At 35.8% G+C, this 19,148-nt stretch overlaps 3 protein-coding genes across 8 annotated transcripts; 1 reads left to right on the top strand and 2 right to left on the bottom strand.

Annotated features, from left to right (window-relative positions):
• Positions 1 to 713: 713 nt before the first annotated feature.
• Positions 714 to 3,875, top strand: LOC112512940 (ADP-ribosylation factor-like protein 8a). Its single transcript, XM_025119067.1, has 6 exons — positions 714 to 1,087; positions 2,500 to 2,581; positions 2,676 to 2,708; positions 2,829 to 2,950; positions 3,058 to 3,219; positions 3,498 to 3,875. The coding sequence occupies exons 1-6, from the start codon at positions 1,050 to 1,052 to the stop codon at positions 3,613 to 3,615; spliced, it is 555 nt and encodes a 184-aa protein (XP_024974835.1). The 5' UTR covers positions 714 to 1,049; the 3' UTR covers positions 3,616 to 3,875.
• Positions 3,876 to 5,761: 1,886 nt separating this feature from the next.
• LOC112525338 (telomere repeat-binding factor 1-like) lies at positions 5,762 to 11,653 on the bottom strand. 6 transcript variants are annotated; one of them, XM_025135448.1, is made up of 8 exons: positions 11,513 to 11,645; positions 11,200 to 11,348; positions 10,506 to 10,677; positions 10,217 to 10,428; positions 9,165 to 9,249; positions 8,893 to 8,976; positions 7,340 to 7,689; positions 5,762 to 5,990 (listed from the first exon to the last, which is right to left on the bottom strand). In XM_025135448.1, coding segments are annotated over exons 3-8 (882 nt in total). In that variant the 5' UTR covers positions 10,656 to 10,677; positions 11,200 to 11,348; positions 11,513 to 11,645; the 3' UTR covers positions 5,762 to 5,989. The 6 variants fall into 6 exon arrangements, with proteins under 6 accessions (XP_024991216.1, XP_024991241.1, XP_024991199.1 ...); XM_025135473.1 differs by having other exon boundaries at positions 11,204 to 11,348; positions 11,538 to 11,645; XM_025135431.1 differs by lacking the exon at positions 11,200 to 11,348 and having other exon boundaries at positions 11,513 to 11,653.
• A 1,352-nt stretch (positions 11,654 to 13,005) lies between these two features.
• Positions 13,006 to 17,725, bottom strand: LOC112523069 (probable amino-acid acetyltransferase NAGS2, chloroplastic). Its single transcript, XM_025132510.1, has 9 exons — positions 17,260 to 17,725; positions 16,991 to 17,078; positions 15,951 to 16,156; positions 15,633 to 15,784; positions 14,534 to 14,957; positions 14,095 to 14,192; positions 13,706 to 13,817; positions 13,466 to 13,625; positions 13,006 to 13,367 (listed from the first exon to the last, which is right to left on the bottom strand). The coding sequence occupies exons 1-9, from the start codon at positions 17,635 to 17,637 to the stop codon at positions 13,144 to 13,146; spliced, it is 1,842 nt and encodes a 613-aa protein (XP_024988278.1). The 5' UTR covers positions 17,638 to 17,725; the 3' UTR covers positions 13,006 to 13,143.
• Positions 17,726 to 19,148: the final 1,423 nt, after the last annotated feature.

Here is a 19,148-nt window from a genome sequence, read left to right as displayed (position 1 = left end):
ATATATATATATATATATATATATATATATGGGGAGCGATCAAATAAAACCACTCAATTTGTAAAAACCGTAAAAACCTTATTCCACCAATCATAATGTTTCATTTTGTTCATTTTTTTGTAATTATGAGAGGTTGATTAATCATTTTTATTGTGGAGGTTGTTAATCGGATATTATCATCTTCATTATTTTAATTTTAGAGAAATACATGAAACAGTTTCATTAAAATTTCATTAAGTAATATATAAAACAATTTTATAACCATATATGAAACAACTTCATAAAAAAAAGTATTATATGAAAAAATTTCATGAAAAAATTTCATAAGATTAAACAATGAAATCGATGAATGAGAGTAGTTTTTACGGTTTTTACAAATTGAAGTGGTTTTCATTTGATCGTTTCTCTCTATATATATATATTAAAAGAACAACCAATAATGATAAGGTGGATTCATATATCAAAGGTAATATTGATTCTTATTAATTTGATATATAAATATAATCATCGATTCATTTAGCTAACTTCAGTAATTTTAAAAAAGATTATTGTCACCATCATTTAACTAACTTCAGTAATTTTAAAAAAGATTATTGTCACCATGCAACGCATGGTGTCAAACACTAGTGATTAATAATAATAATATTTTTTTCTTTTGAGAAAATAATAAATAGAGAGATATCCAGCGTCGGACAAAATCGTGAAGAAAAAGCAGCACCACACACCACCGGCAATCCGCCATCGCCGACTATACCCCACTCCAATGTGATGGTCACGCACAATGCCGGAGAGTGAGATTTAATTTTCCCACGTAGGATTTACACATGGAAGCTGAGCTGCATTTCCCAATTTTGTGTTTTTAAGACAATCATTCAATCCCCACTGATTTCGCTTCACAAAATCAATCGACAACAACACAGGGAAGGAATTAAAACACAAACAAAGTTTCCCCAAATCAATTTCCATCCTCAGAGAGAGAGGGAGAGTCGTCGATTTGCTTCAATAAATCTCTTTCTCTCTTCAATTTTCTTCTTCTACACTTAACCGTAATGGGTTTATGGGAAGTTGTTCTCAATTGGCTTCGAAGGTAATCGATCCCCTCTCTTTTTATTTATACCCTAGATTCGAACTCATGGATTCTTTGTTTTCTTTCTGTTGGGTTTCGTTTTTCTTTGTGAATTTCACAGTTTATATTTTCTTTTCGATTATCAAGGATCTGCCGCATCAGATGTTTTGGTATAGTTTCTTTTGGGAATGTAGATTTAGGTGTTCGATTATCTTCAGCTTTGAAGGGTGATTTAAAAATTTGGGTTCTGATCGATGAATATTGAGATAAGATTAGCCTGACAATCATTGAGCAACACCGCATGGACGAAGTGATGGTGTTATCGGCTTACCGCCACAACTTTTTCAATCTAAATGATGCTACAACATGTGTATTCAAAATGAATCATTAGCATATGTTAGGCAATGATGTGAATTTCTTAAGTTGCAGAGTGATAACCATTTGAACTGGAAAATATTGGAGTTATCATGGAGTTTAGGGAGCTAGATATCACAAACTTATCAACATACCAAGTATTTGTTTACAGTAATTAAATCAAGGGAAAACCCAATTGACACAGAGCTTGTGGTAATGTTAATTGTTAAGCAGCAGACATTAGGGATAAAGGCATTGGAATAAGGTAAGTGATGAAGGGTTTAAAGATACATTTGTTATCAAGGGAGATGGGATTAAGTCATTATCTCAAGGCAGATGATTAAGAAGAAAGAATTAATGATCGGACCCTGCCTTACATGAGATCGAATGATCATGTTGTTGGATTAGTTCAATGTCAAATTCAACTTATTATATCTAATACCTTTCTGTTTCTTTGAAGTGGCCTTTGGTCCAATGGTACCAATCTTTCCTTCACAACCTTTAGGTTGTGAATTTGAGTATATTTGGAGGCATGTTTGTGAGTTTCTTTCACTGTGTCGAAGACACCTTCAACCTTTTTCTTTTGTAGTTTCTTAATGTAAAATAATGGGAAGTAAAAAATTGTTAGTATAGTGTATCCCCCCCCCCCCCATAAGTTTGTAACTATAATACCTACCCTGCTATGAAATCTTGGATCCACTGCTTCACTTTCTTTGTCGTTTAAATTATATGACCTTATATTCCTTTTATATATCATTCACAGTTTTTTGTTCTGTGACTTGTCAGGATTTCATCTCTATTCCAACTTAAAATTCTTATGTTTAAAAACTGTTCCTAGTTCCTACCTTCAGTAGTTTTTATATCAAAAGGAAAAGCTTACAAGCAGAAATCCGGTATGGAATGATAGATCAATCTGAAAGATGAGGCATGAATGCTAAGTCATAAGAGTTTAGTTATGCATGTCTATTGCTCCTGTGGCTGTGTTCTTTATGTATTGCAATCACAAGTTCTTTCATATCCTGCTCACTTGAAAAAACTCGTAAACTTTCATGAGCTAATCTTGATATCACATTTTACAGCCTCTTTTTCAAGCAAGAGATGGAGCTCTCTTTGATAGGGCTCCAGAATGCTGGCAAAACTTCACTTGTTAATGTTGTCGCTGTAAGTATAAAGTATACCAGTTTTATATTTCATTTAGTTATGTCCTAAATCGGATTATGGGGTAATATTTTCTTGGTTTTGTCAATGCTCGTAGACTGGTGGATATAGTGAGGACATGATCCCTACGGTGAGTTTTCTCAAACTGAAGTTTGGTGCTTTGGCTTAAATTGATGATCCCCGTGAACTCATTAACACACATTAAATTGTATCAAGAACGTCTTGAATGTAACATATTTTCAACTTTCAGGTGGGATTCAACATGCGAAAGGTAACTAAAGGAAACGTGACCATAAAACTGTGGGATCTTGGAGGTCAGCCACGTTTTCGTAGCATGTGGGAGAGATACTGTCGTGCAGTTTCTGCCATTGTGTATGCTACTTTCTTAAAGCTTTCACTTGCAAAATAACAAGTCTTTTACCATGGAAGAGTTGAGGAACTTTTTGTCAAGATTGTTGACTTTTCTGTTATGGGTGCAGTTATGTTGTTGATGCAGCAGATCATAATAATCTGAGCATCTCAAAGAGTGAACTCCATGATCTGCTGAGCAAACCTGCCCTAAGTGGTATCCCTTTGCTGGTTCTAGGCAACAAAATTGACAAGGCTGGTGCCCTTTCCAAGGACGCGTTAACCGATCAAATGTAAGACCATTTTCTTTCATGAAAGCTGAAGGTTGCTCCTTTAGACCTAAAGGTCATGGGTTTGAGTAATTTTCTTTGCAAATAAATGCAAGAGCCCTTGTAACTGGCTGTTTTCTTTCATTCTTTTTTGAAGTATATATATTATATACACAGAAAATACTCACCCTTGACCTCCTTGGAGGCTGGGCTGGGCTCTACTAGTAACCCAGGTATAGATGGGCCAAAGACCCTTTGGTCTATTTTGTTTCATTTGTTGGTGATTACGGCGAGTTGTGCAGGGGGTTAAGATCTATCACTGACAGAGAAGTGTGCTGCTATATGATCTCGTGCAAGAACTCAACGAACATAGACTCGGTGATCGACTGGCTCATTAAGCATTCAAAATCTAAAAATTGAAGGAAATGGAAAAGGGGCACCAGTTCTTGTACTCTTTATGGGTTCAAGTCTGTGCAGTCTTTACTACCTGAAAAAGGTGGGATTTTTTTAGTGTTTATTTGCCAATTGGTGCAATTTGCATGGTTGATTTATCTCTTCCATTTTGTTTCTTGGTTGATGTGTGTATATCTGATATGTTCTAGAGAAAGATTGAATGTTAGGGATCGATTATTATGTGGCTATGATGAGGTATGATTATATTTATCAATGTTTTCAAGATTTAAGTTGGAATCTTGCTTGCATTTGCTATTACTCAAAACATCAAGGTTGTGTCTGGTTTTGTAGTTTGTAAAGTCTATAGCTGATAAAAAGCCAACTTGCCCACTCATTCATTCTGGTGACTTGATTTGAAGTTATGGTGATCAAAGTGACATTGTTTAGACATAAATTTGCAGCTTAAGTTAAGGAAAATGTATTGTCCAATTCAGAGTCGGACCCAATAGTTTTTTTTTCGATTGGTGGCACCATTTGACTATAAAAAATGAAATATTACTATTTTTCAAAAAACCAGCATTAGTCTGTTGGTTAGTTTTTACTTTTCTGTGGAGGTCTAGTTCAAGTCTTTTATCGCAATTTTTTTCTAGAAACATAGTAAACATGAATATTAACAACTAAAAATTAGAAAAATAATTGAAACGGGATTCGAACCAACGCCTAGGATAGGAGAAACCATCCAAACAAACTCTATAAAAACAAACTCGTGTTATTATTGTAGTTTCATAATATATACGGCTGCATCTTTAACAAGCCTAATTTTTTTAACTTATGATGGAGGAACGTAGAAGTGGTCTATGCCAACGTATCTAATAAACCGGGTCCGTCCCTGGTCCAGTTATGCTGTGTAACATATCGGAGAAGTAAGTGAAAATTACCCATGTTCTTCTGTCTCCCTCTCTTTGTGATTCTTGTTTCTTTTAGAGGGTGTATGTGATATGTTCTGATGGGTCTAATCCCTTTTTAACAGACCAAATCTCAAGTATGGTCTTAGAAAAATTTCAAACTTTAGTATTTAAAATGAATGACTAAACCAATCAGATTATATCACAAAAATTTAATTTGATCTTAACTGATTTATATAGCTTAAACTTATTACAAGTTTCAATCTCAATTTTATTAAATATTATCTGCCCATTATAGTTTACTAAACCGTAAGGGTGGTTTGCAAATTTTCAAACCATGTGGTTTGACGTGAAATGACTGGATTGGTCCAACCCATTTAGATGGTTTGTGGAACTATGACGGCATCTGACATGAAAAGATTACATAAAATTTCCACATACAGATGTTGCTTCCGACAAAAATCTGTTTATAGTTTATCATAGTTTAACAAAAAACAACAATGCTGTCCGTAGTTCAAAACTTCAAATTAACGTACATATAAATTAAAGAAGATTACAAAAAGATGTTTGACAGCGTTAGCATTTTGTTGAATTATTAAGTTAGTTACTATTTTAATATCTAGGCAAATGATGAAATATGTATATGTAAATGAGTTTATAAAACCAGTGATAAGGTGAGGCAAGCTTAACTTTGAATACCTTCTCTCCATGAATAATTATTTAATATGGGTTTAATATATACAAAATATACATATAATATCATTTATAAGCGGTTTGGATGGTTTACACCGTCAAACCTATATCTCAACATGCAGACCAGACCATAAAAGACCGTCCGGTTTGGCCTTCTCTCCAGATCAGACCAGACCAACAAACCCTCTTGACCAATTCTTACAACATTCAATGCAAAGATTTGACCCCAAATTAATCCAAATGGGTGAATATAGTAGGAGCCAGCCATTTCATACCGCAAATCAGACCAAACCACACGGTTTGACTAATTTTCAAACAAAAGAACCACCCTAAAACCGTGAAAAAATAGTGTGGTTTGATTTGCTTCGACCGCTTTTCAAGATCCGCTGGTATTTTTTGAACATCACTGTTCCTTTTGCACTCTGATCATACTTGCTGAAGGTGTTTATTTTGCATTGCGGTTGAGGATTGAATCTGAAGCTAAAAGAGGCTGCAGTAGAATCTTCATTATTCAAGAAACGTTGAATACGCGGTTTTTATTCGGGCAAATTTATCATGGAGAGTAAGAGGTTAACTGCTCTTGAAAATGTTATATAGCCAAAAACCAAATGGTAAGCAATTTCACATCTCAAGAATGGCAAACTCGTTCCAATGTCAAACAACACTCGCTATCTACTTATACTCCATCATAATTACCTCACTGAAGTTGGAAACCTTCATAAGCCAGAAACCTACCATATCCACAGCAAAGGAGACCTGTATTCTTTAGAGCACTGCACATATCTGTCTCAATCTCATTCTAGTCTGCATATGAATGAATAGTTGCTTTTATGACGTATATTTTGACTAGAAAACAGAACATATAACCATAAAAAGATCCTATTTTCTGCAGCTTATCATTATCATCTGTGGTCAGTTTGAACTTCTTCTGGGATACTAAGGGGGCGTTTACCTAAATGCTTATTTGGTAAGTGCTTACCGATAGGATTCAATATTATAATTTATTTTGATACATAAGATTTTAGTAAATCAAAACATATCGAATGCAACAAGTTACTGGGTAAGAGTCGTTATCCTTACTTACTGGGTAAGACTCTATCTTTTTCATTGCTCTTACCCGATAAGATTCTTGGCCCTTCTCATGTTCATCCAATAAGAAAATTTATCCAGTAAGTACTTACCAAGTAAGTGTTTAGTAAACGGCCCCTAACATTGTCTTATTGTTATCTGTCTACAGATTTTGTCTCTTTCTTTTTGAAGAATCAACCTACTAAACAAGGAGGGAATGCTACAAGTCCATAACAAAATATTGAAAAATGGAAAACAATTTAGGTTTAATGCCAGACTTTTTAAAACAAGGAAATAACTTTGACATATTTTATTTTGCTTTATGAAGCTAACCTTCTTGTGAAAATATGAACCAAAGGACGTATTATAGTTTGAAAGAATGGGCAGATCTGGACAAATGATGGAGGATGTGATAGCAAAATAAAGGCCAATCATGCTTAATACCTTTTGTCCAAAGTTGTTCACGCTTGTGGTGTTTTCTTTTATTTTGTACATTTTCGCAAGAGCGACAGTTTGTTTGCAGTGAAAACCCGAGTGCAAAAGTTGGAAAAAGCCAACCACTCATTCTAACACAAGACTTTCAACAATTAAGATTGGAAAACATGAAACTTTTTATCTTTTCCTGAACTATACGGTTATCGTTCAGACAACAGTGGTGGTCATATATTTGCAAAGAATAAAGGTAGTTACTAGTTTGTAGAAAATAAATGAGATAGCCAAAACGTATGGCTGATGGTTGATAAAGAGCAGAAATGTACCACACCATAGTTCTAGAAATTTACTAGGATGAACAGACACTAGACATAAATCATGAAGTGTATACACATACTGCATAAAAATGGAATGCTCCCCTTCGACCTGAAAAGAGAGATGTGTCCCTAAATTGATCACAGTCTAGACACATTTATATTTTCAAGCCTATATAACGATCAAGAGTTTAAGGTGGTGGTACTACAGTCAACAGTGCACTAGTGGAGGTAAGTCTCTAATTCTTGAACAGATTGAAAGGGGTGCATCTATATTTCAGAAGAGGGAAGCATTAGAACTAGAAGACAACTACTTCAAGATATGCCGAGAAAATTTACCATGTGCAAAGTGCAGTTCGCTTTAATGACTGCATTGCAGCAGCAGCAAATACTCTGGCTAACTCTGCATCAGCTTCAGCTGCCTGTGCTTCCCTTTCTGCCCTTTCAGCTTCTGAAATAGCAGCTTCTGCCTCTGCAACTGCCTTCACAGCAACAGCAGCAGCCTGCTGTGGGGTCATGCTCCTCATCTTCTCCAACTCTGCATCGATATCTGCTTTTGTAAGAATCTTGGTAGCACCCGTCTCTTCCATTGAGCAATATTCCTGTTTTACTTCTAGGAGCAACAGGGATGGATTCTCTTTTAAACCCAAATATGAAGAACTTGGTGCAATCCTGTACCGATGCTTTACCTGTGTGATCCAAGGGGGAGATGATTAAAGTACATGTCTCCTCCATGTAATTCTAATTCCTAGGATCTTTCTCAATACATACTTTCTATGCAATCAATAAATAAATTTAAGAAAAAACAACGATTATCATACAGATTTTTTTCCTTAGAAGGGATCTCATAAAAATTAACCATGTAACCAAAATTTCTAGCAGGATAAATGGTTGCCGAAAACCCTTTGCAAGCCTTCCTGTTTTGAACATTATAATAATGTCACTGCTTTATCCAACACTGAATTCCTGAGGTTTGTTTATACTTCTTTTCTGTAGAAGATATGGATTTTTTTTGTCATATTTCGTAAATTTCCAACGAAAAAGAATATTTGGTTTTTAGCAAATTCTTTGCTGCTGCAATCTTAAATTTTGTTAGAAGTAAAAAGCCCTAGTGTAACTGGCATGAGGCTATTTGAAATAAATGCATTCCTGTTTCAAATGCTATCTATGTAGTCATGTACAGAAAATATATTACACAGTTGAGTAAATTTGAACTTCAAGTTAAGGATTTTTTTTTTTTAAATTTCCATTGATGTGGAAGTGCTATTTACAAAATATTTGCAAAAATCCATTGTGTTATTTCAAACTTAACAACATGACTATTCTGTGCATAGTGAGTGCTCCAAAGGGAATGGTGGGAGACTACAGGGGTGTGTTCTGTTTACTTTTTCCAGATTCTTTGCCATAGGTTCTAATAATGGATGAGATTACAGCCAATTTTAGAGGCACTCAAATTGTATCGAGAATTGGTATTACCAATTTAACAATGAAATCTCACTTGTAGCTATAAATAGCTAAGCTAAAGCAGGAGCAGTATTCGAGCTGGAGCATCATCATTTATGCCACTAGAATTGTTTGCACTACTAAACATCAATACAGAAGTCAACTATGTAGCTGTCTATCTATCCAATGAGGCTCATACACATAAGCCAATAAGTGCTTTCTTTCCTAGGGAGTGAAAGGCAACTAGTTGATGCAGGTAGGTTTACATTTTCCTAATATGCAGACTTAGACTAGTTGCCTTAGAAAACAAAAGATAACATTCTAGAGAGAACACAATAGAAAATTAGTTACTCCAGCCGATCAAATTTGACATTTTAAAGCTTGAGCTAATGCTAGACAGAGCAAGGTGATCAAGCTGGTATTTTTCCAACTACAAAGCAGCCAATTACCTTGATCAATTTTCCGCAACCTATCAAAGCCTTCAACTCCGCTTTCAACAGTTTTTCAAGGTTGGGAGGTGCTGAATGCTTCTCCTGAAATAAGTGCAAATTATGTTCAAATTGTGAAAATTTCTCAGGGAATATCAAAAAGAACATAAAAAATGAACCAATTAATAAAGTCTTCAGATTTCTGACATAAGATGTGTATGGCTGCTTGAAATTGCAGTAATTAGTATGAATACTATATAGCTCACAAACGTAACATAACCACTTGGAACTACCTCAATGTATTCGGCAATTGCAGCACGGCTAGAACCATGTGACTCCTTCAGATTAGCTATGGTATCCAATATAAGGCTATCCAACCTACATTAATGAGATTTACCTTGTGAATAAAGATTCAAGGAAGCATAATGATACACATTTAACTAAAAACTGAATGTAAAGACATCAATGAGAGAAAGGCTATAACAGGAAACCCAAACACAAGGTAGCATCTTCCCGGGAGGCATGTTCTTTACACAACAGTCCACACACATATATGCATATCTATGTATCTATATCTACAGATATGTATGTGTGTGCATGCGACATGCTATATGTAAGTATGTATATAGATACGTAAAGTATGTATACATATTATGTGTATGTGTGTGTGCATATATATATTTATACATAGTATGTATGCATGTACGCACAAGCAGAAGTACGATATCAGGTTAATACAAGTGTAAATGCTAATACCAGCATCTATAAAGTATTTGTATGTTTCTTCGAAAATAACAAGGGGTATCTACCGTTTAGTTTGGTTATGGTGTTTTTTTATCTGTAAGTGGTAATATATAGGACTGGAATGGAATGTCTATAATATGGGCTTCGGTCAATTCCCTCGAGTAAACATTAGTTCTCCAATTGATTATCTACATGTTTTGTTGAAAATCTTAGCCAACATGCTACCAGCACATCTGATGTAAGATGTGAATGTCATAACCCTCAGGCCACCAAAAAGAACGTGTGCAGAGAAGAAAAATTCACTATCATAAATATTACTTGAGCATCCAAGAAAATATTAGCACCACATTTGAGAAAATTACATTAAAAAACCAATAAGGGAGCCACACTATGCTGTCCTGAAGGTACAGAAGTAACTTTAAATATAATTGAGTACTCAATAGCAAACATAGACCTACAGCTAACATGTTCTTAGGACATCAAATTCGTTCTTTTCATGATCAAATAACTAGTCACAATTGCTTGAGCAAATTAAAAAAATGCATGCAACATAGTTGAAACAAATACAAGGCACAATACAATGATGAGGAGTTGATATGACCTTGGCATTGACATGTTAGAACTACCAATTTGCAATCGTGCAGCTAATGTTGTAGAAGGATCTGGAATACAAACTTTCATGTCATGGTCTTCTTTGGAAGCAGTAGAAATATTTTCAAGCTTATGAATTGACTGAGTTTTTGACTTTCCAGGTCTAGCCCTTTGACGGGATCCATATCCACTAGCCATCAAGTTCAAATTTCTCCACTTATCCTGCTCCGCTTATACAATTTAGTCGTATAATCTAATTTATAAAATACTGAATGTACATATGCAAAATTCATTTGAACCTTAAGGTCCACATTGGAACGTAAATGCAAGACAGAGACAAACTCCGAGTCCTTGAGAATTGTGCTCCATTTTCCTGGTCCATACTTGGCTACTCCAGCTTTAAGGGCAGCTTCCTCTTCTAATGTCCACTTCTGCTTAGGCACACCCATTTATGGAGTTCCAAAATCTTTCCTACGACAATTCCGAAGAAAAAACTTAATTTTCCAAAGCCTTATCCAGAGTCCTGGCAGCAAACAACTACATAGAGCATATATTCAATCACCATGATTTTAAAGAAAATAGTGAAACGAACTCTTTAGTCTATATCAAGAATATTATTAGTATAACACATCCACAAATCCTTTGTTAATGTGTCCGATACCAAGACAATGATCTCGTCTATCAACTCTAATATGCAGTATATTCCCTTTACTATGAATCACACGCTAAATACACTGACCATTTCTCCCCTTCAAGCGTCTAGCGATTAGAAATTTAGTACAAGGTGCTAAAATGCCAAATTTTGTAGGCTCGCTGGTAGTGATGATACTAAAAACTCATCCGGAAGCAGCATTTCCCATATTCATTCTAGATGCTAAAAACACGAAAATTACTCCCAAACAATAGTACGCATCGCATGAATGGCAAACACAAATCACAAAAAGCTGAAACGCTAGAAGCATGTAAATATCAGAAAGCCAAAAAAAAGATAACCTACGACTGAAGAAACCAAGAAGGCATGACCAATTCCGAACTAACTATGAACTAACGATCAGGTCAATATCATTGAGGGGGAAAGGATCAAGGGTCGCTTAGCTTCAGACCACACGCACTCAATGGCGCACAAGTTTCACTCTCTTATTCTGCATATGTATCGAACAATTAAGACAGAATTATACATAAGAACAAAGATCATAAGCAAAATTGAACCATGTCAAACAAATTTTCATCAATATTAATTCATAATAATACCAGCATTCTAAAAAAATTATGTAAAATATGTAGAACAGTTGCGTGTATTAACTACCACTAGCAAAAATGGGGCGGTTTACGTTAGAAATGAGAGAGAGCGGTGCGGCATCCGATTGTTAGAAGTGATTCAAACCCTAGAAGAAGAGTCGACGGATGAATTAGTGAAAGTAGCAACAAATTTAGCAAAACATTTACCCTATTTTAATCCGGTTCACCCGCCCCCGCCTTTTCCTGCTGCAAAGCCTACAAACTGGTAATTTCATTGTTAGTCCATCAACTTATTTCCCTTTTCACTTTTGCCCTATAGTCTTAAAGTATTGCTAAAACACCCCTCGTTTTAGGGGCCGTTTACTAAAAGCTTACCGGGTAATTTTTCTCACCAGATGAACATGTCAAGGGCCAAGAATCTTACCCGGTAAGAATGAGGATAAGGATGTAGAGTCTTACCCGGTAAGTGAATGTGACGATTACCCGGGTAAGCGCTTACTAGGAAAATTGTTGCATGGAATACGTTTTGATGTACTACAATCTTACCCAGTAAAATAAATTATAGTGTTCCTAACGGTAAGCACTTACCGGGTAAGCATTTAGATAAACAGCCCCTTAATCAAGTTTCAATTTATTTTCCATATCCTAATGTAGTTTGCACATAATAATTGTGTGTCAAAAACTAATTTAAATCATAAATAAAACAAACTCAAATTTTGTTGAAACCGTGACTCTTCAAAGGAATTAATAGTCATTATAAATTTTACACATCAAACTTCTACATTAGAGTTGAATCTAACTTATTATCAAAAATTATTAGAGTATTTTAACAAAAAATTAAAATAAAATATTCGAAAATAATTCCATATATAAAGTTTCTTTAATTTTAGCGATTACAATACTAATCATATTATCAAAACATCAATTCTCTTTTCTAAACATTTAATTTCAAAGTTCTTTGTTGTGGAATATTGTAGGAGCAGAACAAATATTATTTTTGATTCCCGCCAAGAATAGTAAAAGGATGTTGAGATGAATCAGAAAAGTTTGGGTAGAACCGAATCTAAATGTTGACGAGGTAACTGCCATGTAATAAGAAGGGTAGTTATTAACCTACTTGGCTCCTAAAATTAATATTCTTTTTGTGGTAATATTTTTGAGAAGTTTTATAAAGTCGATGAATTTCACACTCTCCTATTTTCTCCATTTCGGAGACGTTGGAGTAAATGATTTACTCAAAATCTTCAGTTTATCCGGTTTAAATAATCCGTTGGATATTTCAATTTTTTGGATACTTTAATTTTTTAGGGACACTAAGAAGATAATCMCCCCCCCCCCTCCCCAAATGTATTTATATAAACTGGATCGAAACTAAAAGAAACATGGAATCAAAGTCCATTCAAACTTGAGTACAAAGGTTATGACGTAGTGATGAAAATCCTGAGGGATGTGGAATATCCCATCCGTCTAGGATTCGATTCCATGCGTACATAACAAGTGTGGCCACTAAGTTTATCATGACTGATTTCTTTACCCATTCAAACTCAATGGCTTGTAGACTAATTTAAGGTTGCTTTATTCATATGATTTAGGACTGGAAGAGATGCAAAATTACAAACTAGTTATGAACATTCTGTTATTTTATGAAAAAAAATCCATGAGCATCACCATTGGCATTTGGTGGGTGGTACTAAATAGTCAAGCAAAGATGCTATTAAAACGAATTCCGCTAGTGTCGGGTAGCAGTTGTTTCATATAGTACTTGGATCCACGTGATAGGTTTATCCTTTTTCTCCTTTCCTCTGGTATCGATTCAATCGAGCACTCTGAGAACCCCCGCCTGACAAACCAATCTGCTGTACGTGTTGTCAGCAAGAAAAGCCTTTGCAGTCCTATCGAAGATGCTTTCTTCTCAATATAATCTGCAATCATCAACAAACACCTAACCAACTCTTTCTTTTTTCTTCATCTTTATCAATATAGATACGAGTTTGTGCTAAAGATGGGTAAGTAGTCATACCAAGTAATTTGTCTCCCTGTCCTTGTCCTCGACAGTCGGGAGAAACAGCAATGGCAGCAACCTCCCCGCACTTGTCTTCATAGAATGGAAACAGGGCTGCACATGCGATAATTTGGCCCTCTCTCGCCACAACAATGAAAGAATCCAACGCGTTAAGCAGCTAACAACATAACAACAGTTATTGAAGCATAAATGAAACATTATCAGACAATAATTTAAAAGGAATGCATCAACACAAACCTCCTCATCAGTCCTCTTGACCAAAGTGCCAGAATCTTCTAAAGGTTTGAAAAGTTGTCTTATTGCAACAAGGTCATCCACCTTTGCCATCCTTGTACCTTCATAAAGATCACTGAAAAGTACGAACTAAACAGTATCATGATACTTGTCTGGTCGGATCTCCTTGTTTTTATCTGGGTGATGTTAATACCACACCGTTTTATATCCAGGGTATATAGATAACTTTCACTTATCAATCCCCTCCACACAATTGGAGGATGTTTTTTAAGGGTAAAAAAACCAACATAGCAGCATATGAGCTAAACCCATTCAGCCACGCCAGATACAGTATGGATGTGTAGAAATCTTGAGTTATAAATAATTAACAAAGACAGTTGCAACATGCATACCTAGCCACCATAGTCCCTACTCCATCTCTTTGAAACAGTTCCTTCAATAGTACTCCCGCTATATTCCCATCTAGCAGATGAACTCTCTGGACGCCTCCCTATTATATAGTAAAGGAACATAATTAGTAGAGGACTTCCAAAGAGACACTTCACAACAGCCACTATCTGTGCTTTTGGTTTTATGCACCGTTTGTACCCTCTTTTGTGCAATTTATTCTTTTTCTTGACAGAGGTTTCCATTCATCCCATTCTTTAAGTTGTAATAACCCAAGCTATCTTGATTGGTTACACAAATACCACCTTGTAGCAGCATGTCAGACAGAGGAACTCAGGCAAAATGACACAATAGGACGTCTGTAATAGAAACTGAAAGAAACTCATGCAAGAAGATTCGCTAAGTTGGTTTTAAGTGGCAGTCTTTGTTACACTAAGGACTTACTCTGCAGACAAAAGCCGCAGCAGCCAGCTCTGATAGGTACCCATTTGATCTGCTCAGCCGTTCTTGCCCTCCAATGGCAAAACCTTGTTCACTTGACCACAAACCATTTCCGTTATCAAAACCAACACCATTCTGAAACGTTGCAGTATAACTGTCACTGGATGCCATTCCATTCTGAGGGGCAGGAACAACTCCATTTATTGTGTTATAACCAAGAGAACTAGAGTCTTCATCGCCTATGGCTTTTACATAATTAGCAGCAATTTCACTTTGTTTGGCTCGTCTGCGTATTAACATGTCTGCATCTTCAAGAGTCAAGAATCTAATTAGACGACCCCATTCATCCAAAATGGGACCATCTATTATGCAGATAAGCTTCTCTGCTCCAAGGGCCAAAGCGCAAGCTGTAGCAACTTCGTATGTGCTGCATTATTGACAGCAAGGAACATTAATAACTGAAAACATCACACAGACAGTTGCAACTAAATAGATTTCACGCAGGTCAAAAATCTTCGGGTATTCTGGACCACACATGTTTCACATAATTTGCACCTTGAAGTCAGCATAGGTATGCAAAGCTCCATATTAAAAAATTTATTGGTTATTTGCAGATCAAGAGCACATTCATACTTCCTTTAATAGGATACCAATGTAAGTAGAATGCATGCCAATATGCCATAGTTGCTAAATGTGGACTGTGTACATGGGTCAAGACGGTATGTCTCTTACATTTGCTTCCTAAGCACATTACACAAAGCATGGAACAAGGCCATGGGAGGCATGAAGATGGATCTTTATGAAGTTTTTTCAAACAAGTACACACAGGGAGAAGTAAAAAGTAAACAAATGCCCTTTAAGAAACAGAGCAAACAGGCTCTTGGTATGCAATTTGATTCAAAGTTCTTGGCCAGTAATGATATATTAGTAACCAGCCAAAATAAGGACCAACAATCTACGGAGCTGGGAGAAGTAATTTTGATTATCTTGGGTCACAAAATTTAGGAGGGAGAGCCTACAATCTTCTCATATTGTATTCAATTAGATCATGCGAACAGTAACAAAGGTACCTATTAGTAAATCCATATACTATATAGCATACTTGCAATTTAGTACACCTCCAGAGCTGGAATATCCAAGGTTGCTTAAGATCACAATGGAATCATTATCCAGCCTCTCACGGATGCGAGGAACATCCACTTTCTTTACTTCACCTGTCGCTCCATAATCAATGCCTTCAACAACTCCTCTTTTCTGGCAAAGATTATAATTGGAGTAACAAATATTGCTTAGATTATAGTAAGAAACGGAAAGAAGATGTGGATTACTTCATATAATAGTTTATAGCAAAATCATCAGTTTTGCTACCCTCTCATGGAAATATAAGTTTGAACAGAGAAACAAACGGTGAGTAGCTTACTTTGGCTGCAAGAAAGTTACCACTTGCAACACTGACACTGTCATGCCAGCGCCTGTTCTCTCCATGTCGACGGATGCTGCATAAGGATGGTCCTGGAGACAGCTTTGCCTCGATCATCAGACGGATTCTCCCAGCTGAATCCATTGCTGCCTTAAGAGAATCAGAGTCGGTGATTCTGTATCTTCCGACATACTTGGGTTCGTGTCCTAAAATGTACATTCATGAGTAATAGTTCAACATAAATAATTATCACTTGAAGGCCTGAACCTCATAGCAAAATAACTACTTATATTAAGATCCAATATTTTTTACTCAAAAATATCCTGCAGTTTAGTGCAGAGTTAAGGATTAACAAGATTATTGGATTGCTGGTCCGATTTTTCTAATTTTGGAAATACATTGGGCTTAGAATTGAGGCTGCTTTCAAATGCTCACGGTTTCTTGTTCAAAAATGTCTCAAAGCTTCAGCAGACTCTATAAGGTGAAATGGTGGAGTTATGCTATCGCTCACAATATAGAAGAAAAAAAGGTCAGCAAAACATAAAAGTAGATGCACCAGGATTTGCTGTTAATGATACAACTCAGCCTTATGGATTACCTTTGGTTATGTAACGAATACAGAGGGACTGACTATATTACCTGAAAGCCTTCTTCAGTGGCACTGATTATATTTACAGCATGAACTTATCATGACATTTGATAAGTAATACAATTATACAAGAGATGCTAAAAACTAAAAAAAGTGAGCGACTCTGATCATATATGATGCTCAATCCTTACTAAATACGGTGTAACTTACAAGCTGAAAAGGCTCTTCAAGATTTTGTGTTGCGTAGGCCATAATCATCACAGGCAGTTCTAGTTAAATTCTAGTGTTGTTGGACTAGAAACCCATATAAGATGTGTTTTAAGGATCAACACCTCATCACTTGGTTCCTTATTTTAATTGGTGTCCCTAACTATACCATTAAAGATAACAACAGATAAATTTAGTGAATTTATACACCAGCAGATAACAACAACAGATAATTTTCACTCACCCTTCTCAGCTAAAAGCTGATCAATCTGAACATGTGTCCCTGGAACAAGAACAAATTTGATTCCGAGGCCATGAAGAAGCGAGATGTCCTGCATACAGCTCAATTGATTTAGTTCTTGGTGTTATTAATTACTACACACCATCACCCTGATAAATATATATATATATATATATATATATATATATCACAATATAATTTTTGCAAACTTGAGGTGCAGAATGCTTAATCACATATGTAATCCGATGACTAAAGGTAAACTAGAGACTTGCCATTAAAATAGGATCCAAAAGGGAGCTATCGAGAACTTCAGCAGAAAGAAGAACTACAAAGGTGCTGCCTCGATGAGCCGTGAAATACGGCCACGCTTCCCGAAAAAAAGTCACAAAAAGCTCGTCCTTAATATCATTCATGTTGGCTTCCCCCGTGACTTCACTCTCAAATTCGCCCAAAACATTACACATGCTCAAGGAAACCTTCTTCTTCCTGAAATTGACAACCGAATTGAAGACCGGCATCTTCACCGGCCCAGTCATAAAGCGTCGGAAAACTTTTCCGGGTGTACCATTACTAACAAGGTCCAAAGGGTAGGTTTGACGGCGAAAGGTTTGGAGAGAGATGCAAGAACTCGAAGAAGATGAAACGGCCATGCTACAGCTGAATCCCAGCAGCGAGAGAGTGGCGATGGTGGCTGATGATTTTGGTGTGAAGAAGCGGAGACGATTATTTGCGGTCTTCGTGTGGGACCCACGCGGGTCGCCCCGCCGCCTAGGCCTAGGGTAATGATAGAGATACACCGAATGAGCTTTGCACTACTTGTGGTCGTATTCGTATCGCATTTAACTTTAAAATAAAGGAATAGTTTTTAAAAACCCATTCAAGTCCTTAATTTTGTTTTCCTTACGTTATTTAAACCCTTTACATTACCAATTTTATTTAAAAATCTTAAAATAGAAGACATGACTTGTTGTAACATGATACAAATGAAAGATGCAAATGACACATTTGAGTAGAAGTAATAGGTCGCTAATCGATACAAAATTGTAATAAAAGATAACATGATCAAGATTTTTTCAAACCAAACTTTTTTAGGTCAGGTTTTAACCAGATCCTGAAAAAAAAATATGATTTGATGGATTCAGACTTGAACTTTTTTAAGAAGAAATAAATTAGGTTACACGAGATAGGAGCTTATTTAAATTTGGAGTGTATTAATGTTTTCCAGAATAGGGCTAAAATCAAAACATTTTAGTGTATCTAGTCATTTATATTTAAACATAAACTTTGCTCCAAACCCTTTTAGGATGGGCCCTCACTAAAAGCTCAAGAACCATGCATGAAGGTATGGGACAAATTATATTTTGTTTTAATGTTTTTTGGTTGTGGCTCTTTTTGGTAACCCCATCAATAAAACACCCCCAAGTAGCCCTAGCCCTAGCCCTAACCCTAAGGTCCTTTGGAAGCCTCAATAATAGTTCATTCATTTATGCTTTCTTTATATTAATCATGTAAAAATATTATTGCTTTTGTCCCAACTCTTAAATATTTATTTATTAATTCAGAAGAGGTTTACAAGTTTAGATATATGTTTTTGAAACTAGACATTTATTTTATGAAAACATAAATAGAAAGACATCACAAGTGCACAAATGTAAACTTTCTCAAAAACTGTAATAATATTAGGTCGTTTATCAAACACTTATTGGGTAATGTTTATCTACAAAATTCATCACTCTTGCTTATCTTATCTTATCTTATCATGTGACTTTCTTGGCCATCAACGTGGGTTGTTGGTAAACATGATCTTACATTCTTAACTCAATAAATGCTAAATGGGTAAAAGTTTTTTCTTTCACTTACCATGTAACATTCTCGGTGTTTGTTATCCTTATCTAGTAATGTAAATAACAATTGATTAACGTCTATCATACCCTTAGTTTGATTATAGTAAAGAAATGAATTATTACCTTTAGGATGACATCGAAATTAAGACCATGGATGAGTTCAGCACACACCACAACTACAAAAATGGTTCCACGATGTACCCCAAAATGAGGTTGAGCTTCTCTCATCGTATTCACAAACATGTTACTCCACCATGTTTCGTCCCTTACGACGTTGCTATTACTTTTGTTGTGATTATGACTTCCATTACTGTCAA

Source organism: Cynara cardunculus (genome assembly GCF_001531365.2).
Source record: "Cynara cardunculus var. scolymus isolate 2C chromosome LG 1, CcrdV1, whole genome shotgun sequence".
Lineage (NCBI taxonomy): Eukaryota > Viridiplantae > Streptophyta > Magnoliopsida > Asterales > Asteraceae > Cynara > Cynara cardunculus.
The sequence above is the reverse complement of the archived record's forward strand: the minus strand, read 5'-3'. Positions and strand labels throughout refer to the sequence as shown.

What these genes read in the sequence shown, in the direction of transcription:
- LOC112512940 (XM_025119067.1), top strand. Translation starts at nt 1,050, where the DNA reads ATGGGTTTATGGGAAGTTGTTCTCAATTGGCTTCGAAG. An exon ending in GTGAGGACATGATCCCTACG is followed by an intron (nt 2,709 to 2,828) that starts GTGAGTTTTCTC and finishes TTCAACTTTCAG; the next exon opens with GTGGGATTCAACATGCGAAA. An exon ending in CGTGCAGTTTCTGCCATTGT is followed by an intron (nt 2,951 to 3,057) that starts GTATGCTACTTT and finishes TTATGGGTGCAG; the next exon opens with TTATGTTGTTGATGCAGCAG.
- LOC112525338 (XM_025135431.1), bottom strand. Translation starts at nt 10,655, where the DNA reads ATGGGTGTGCCTAAGCAGAAGTGGACATTAGAAGAGGAAGCTGCCCTT. An exon ending in TCTAACATGTCAATGCCAAG is followed by an intron (nt 9,250 to 10,216) that starts GTCATATCAACT and finishes TCATTAATGTAG; the next exon opens with GTTGGATAGCCTTATATTGG. An exon ending in GTTGCGGAAAATTGATCAAG is followed by an intron (nt 7,690 to 8,892) that starts GTAATTGGCTGC and finishes TGGATCACACAG; the next exon opens with GTAAAGCATCGGTACAGGAT.
- LOC112523069 (XM_025132510.1), bottom strand. Translation starts at nt 17,637, where the DNA reads ATGGCCGTTTCATCTTCTTCGAGTTCTTGCATCTCTCTCCAAACCTTT. An exon ending in CTGCGGCTTTTGTCTGCAGA is followed by an intron (nt 14,193 to 14,533) that starts GTAAGTCCTTAG and finishes ACTATATAATAG; the next exon opens with GGAGGCGTCCAGAGAGTTCA. An exon ending in ACAGGGAGACAAATTACTTG is followed by an intron (nt 13,368 to 13,465) that starts GTATGACTACTT and finishes TGATGATTGCAG; the next exon opens with ATTATATTGAGAAGAAAGCA.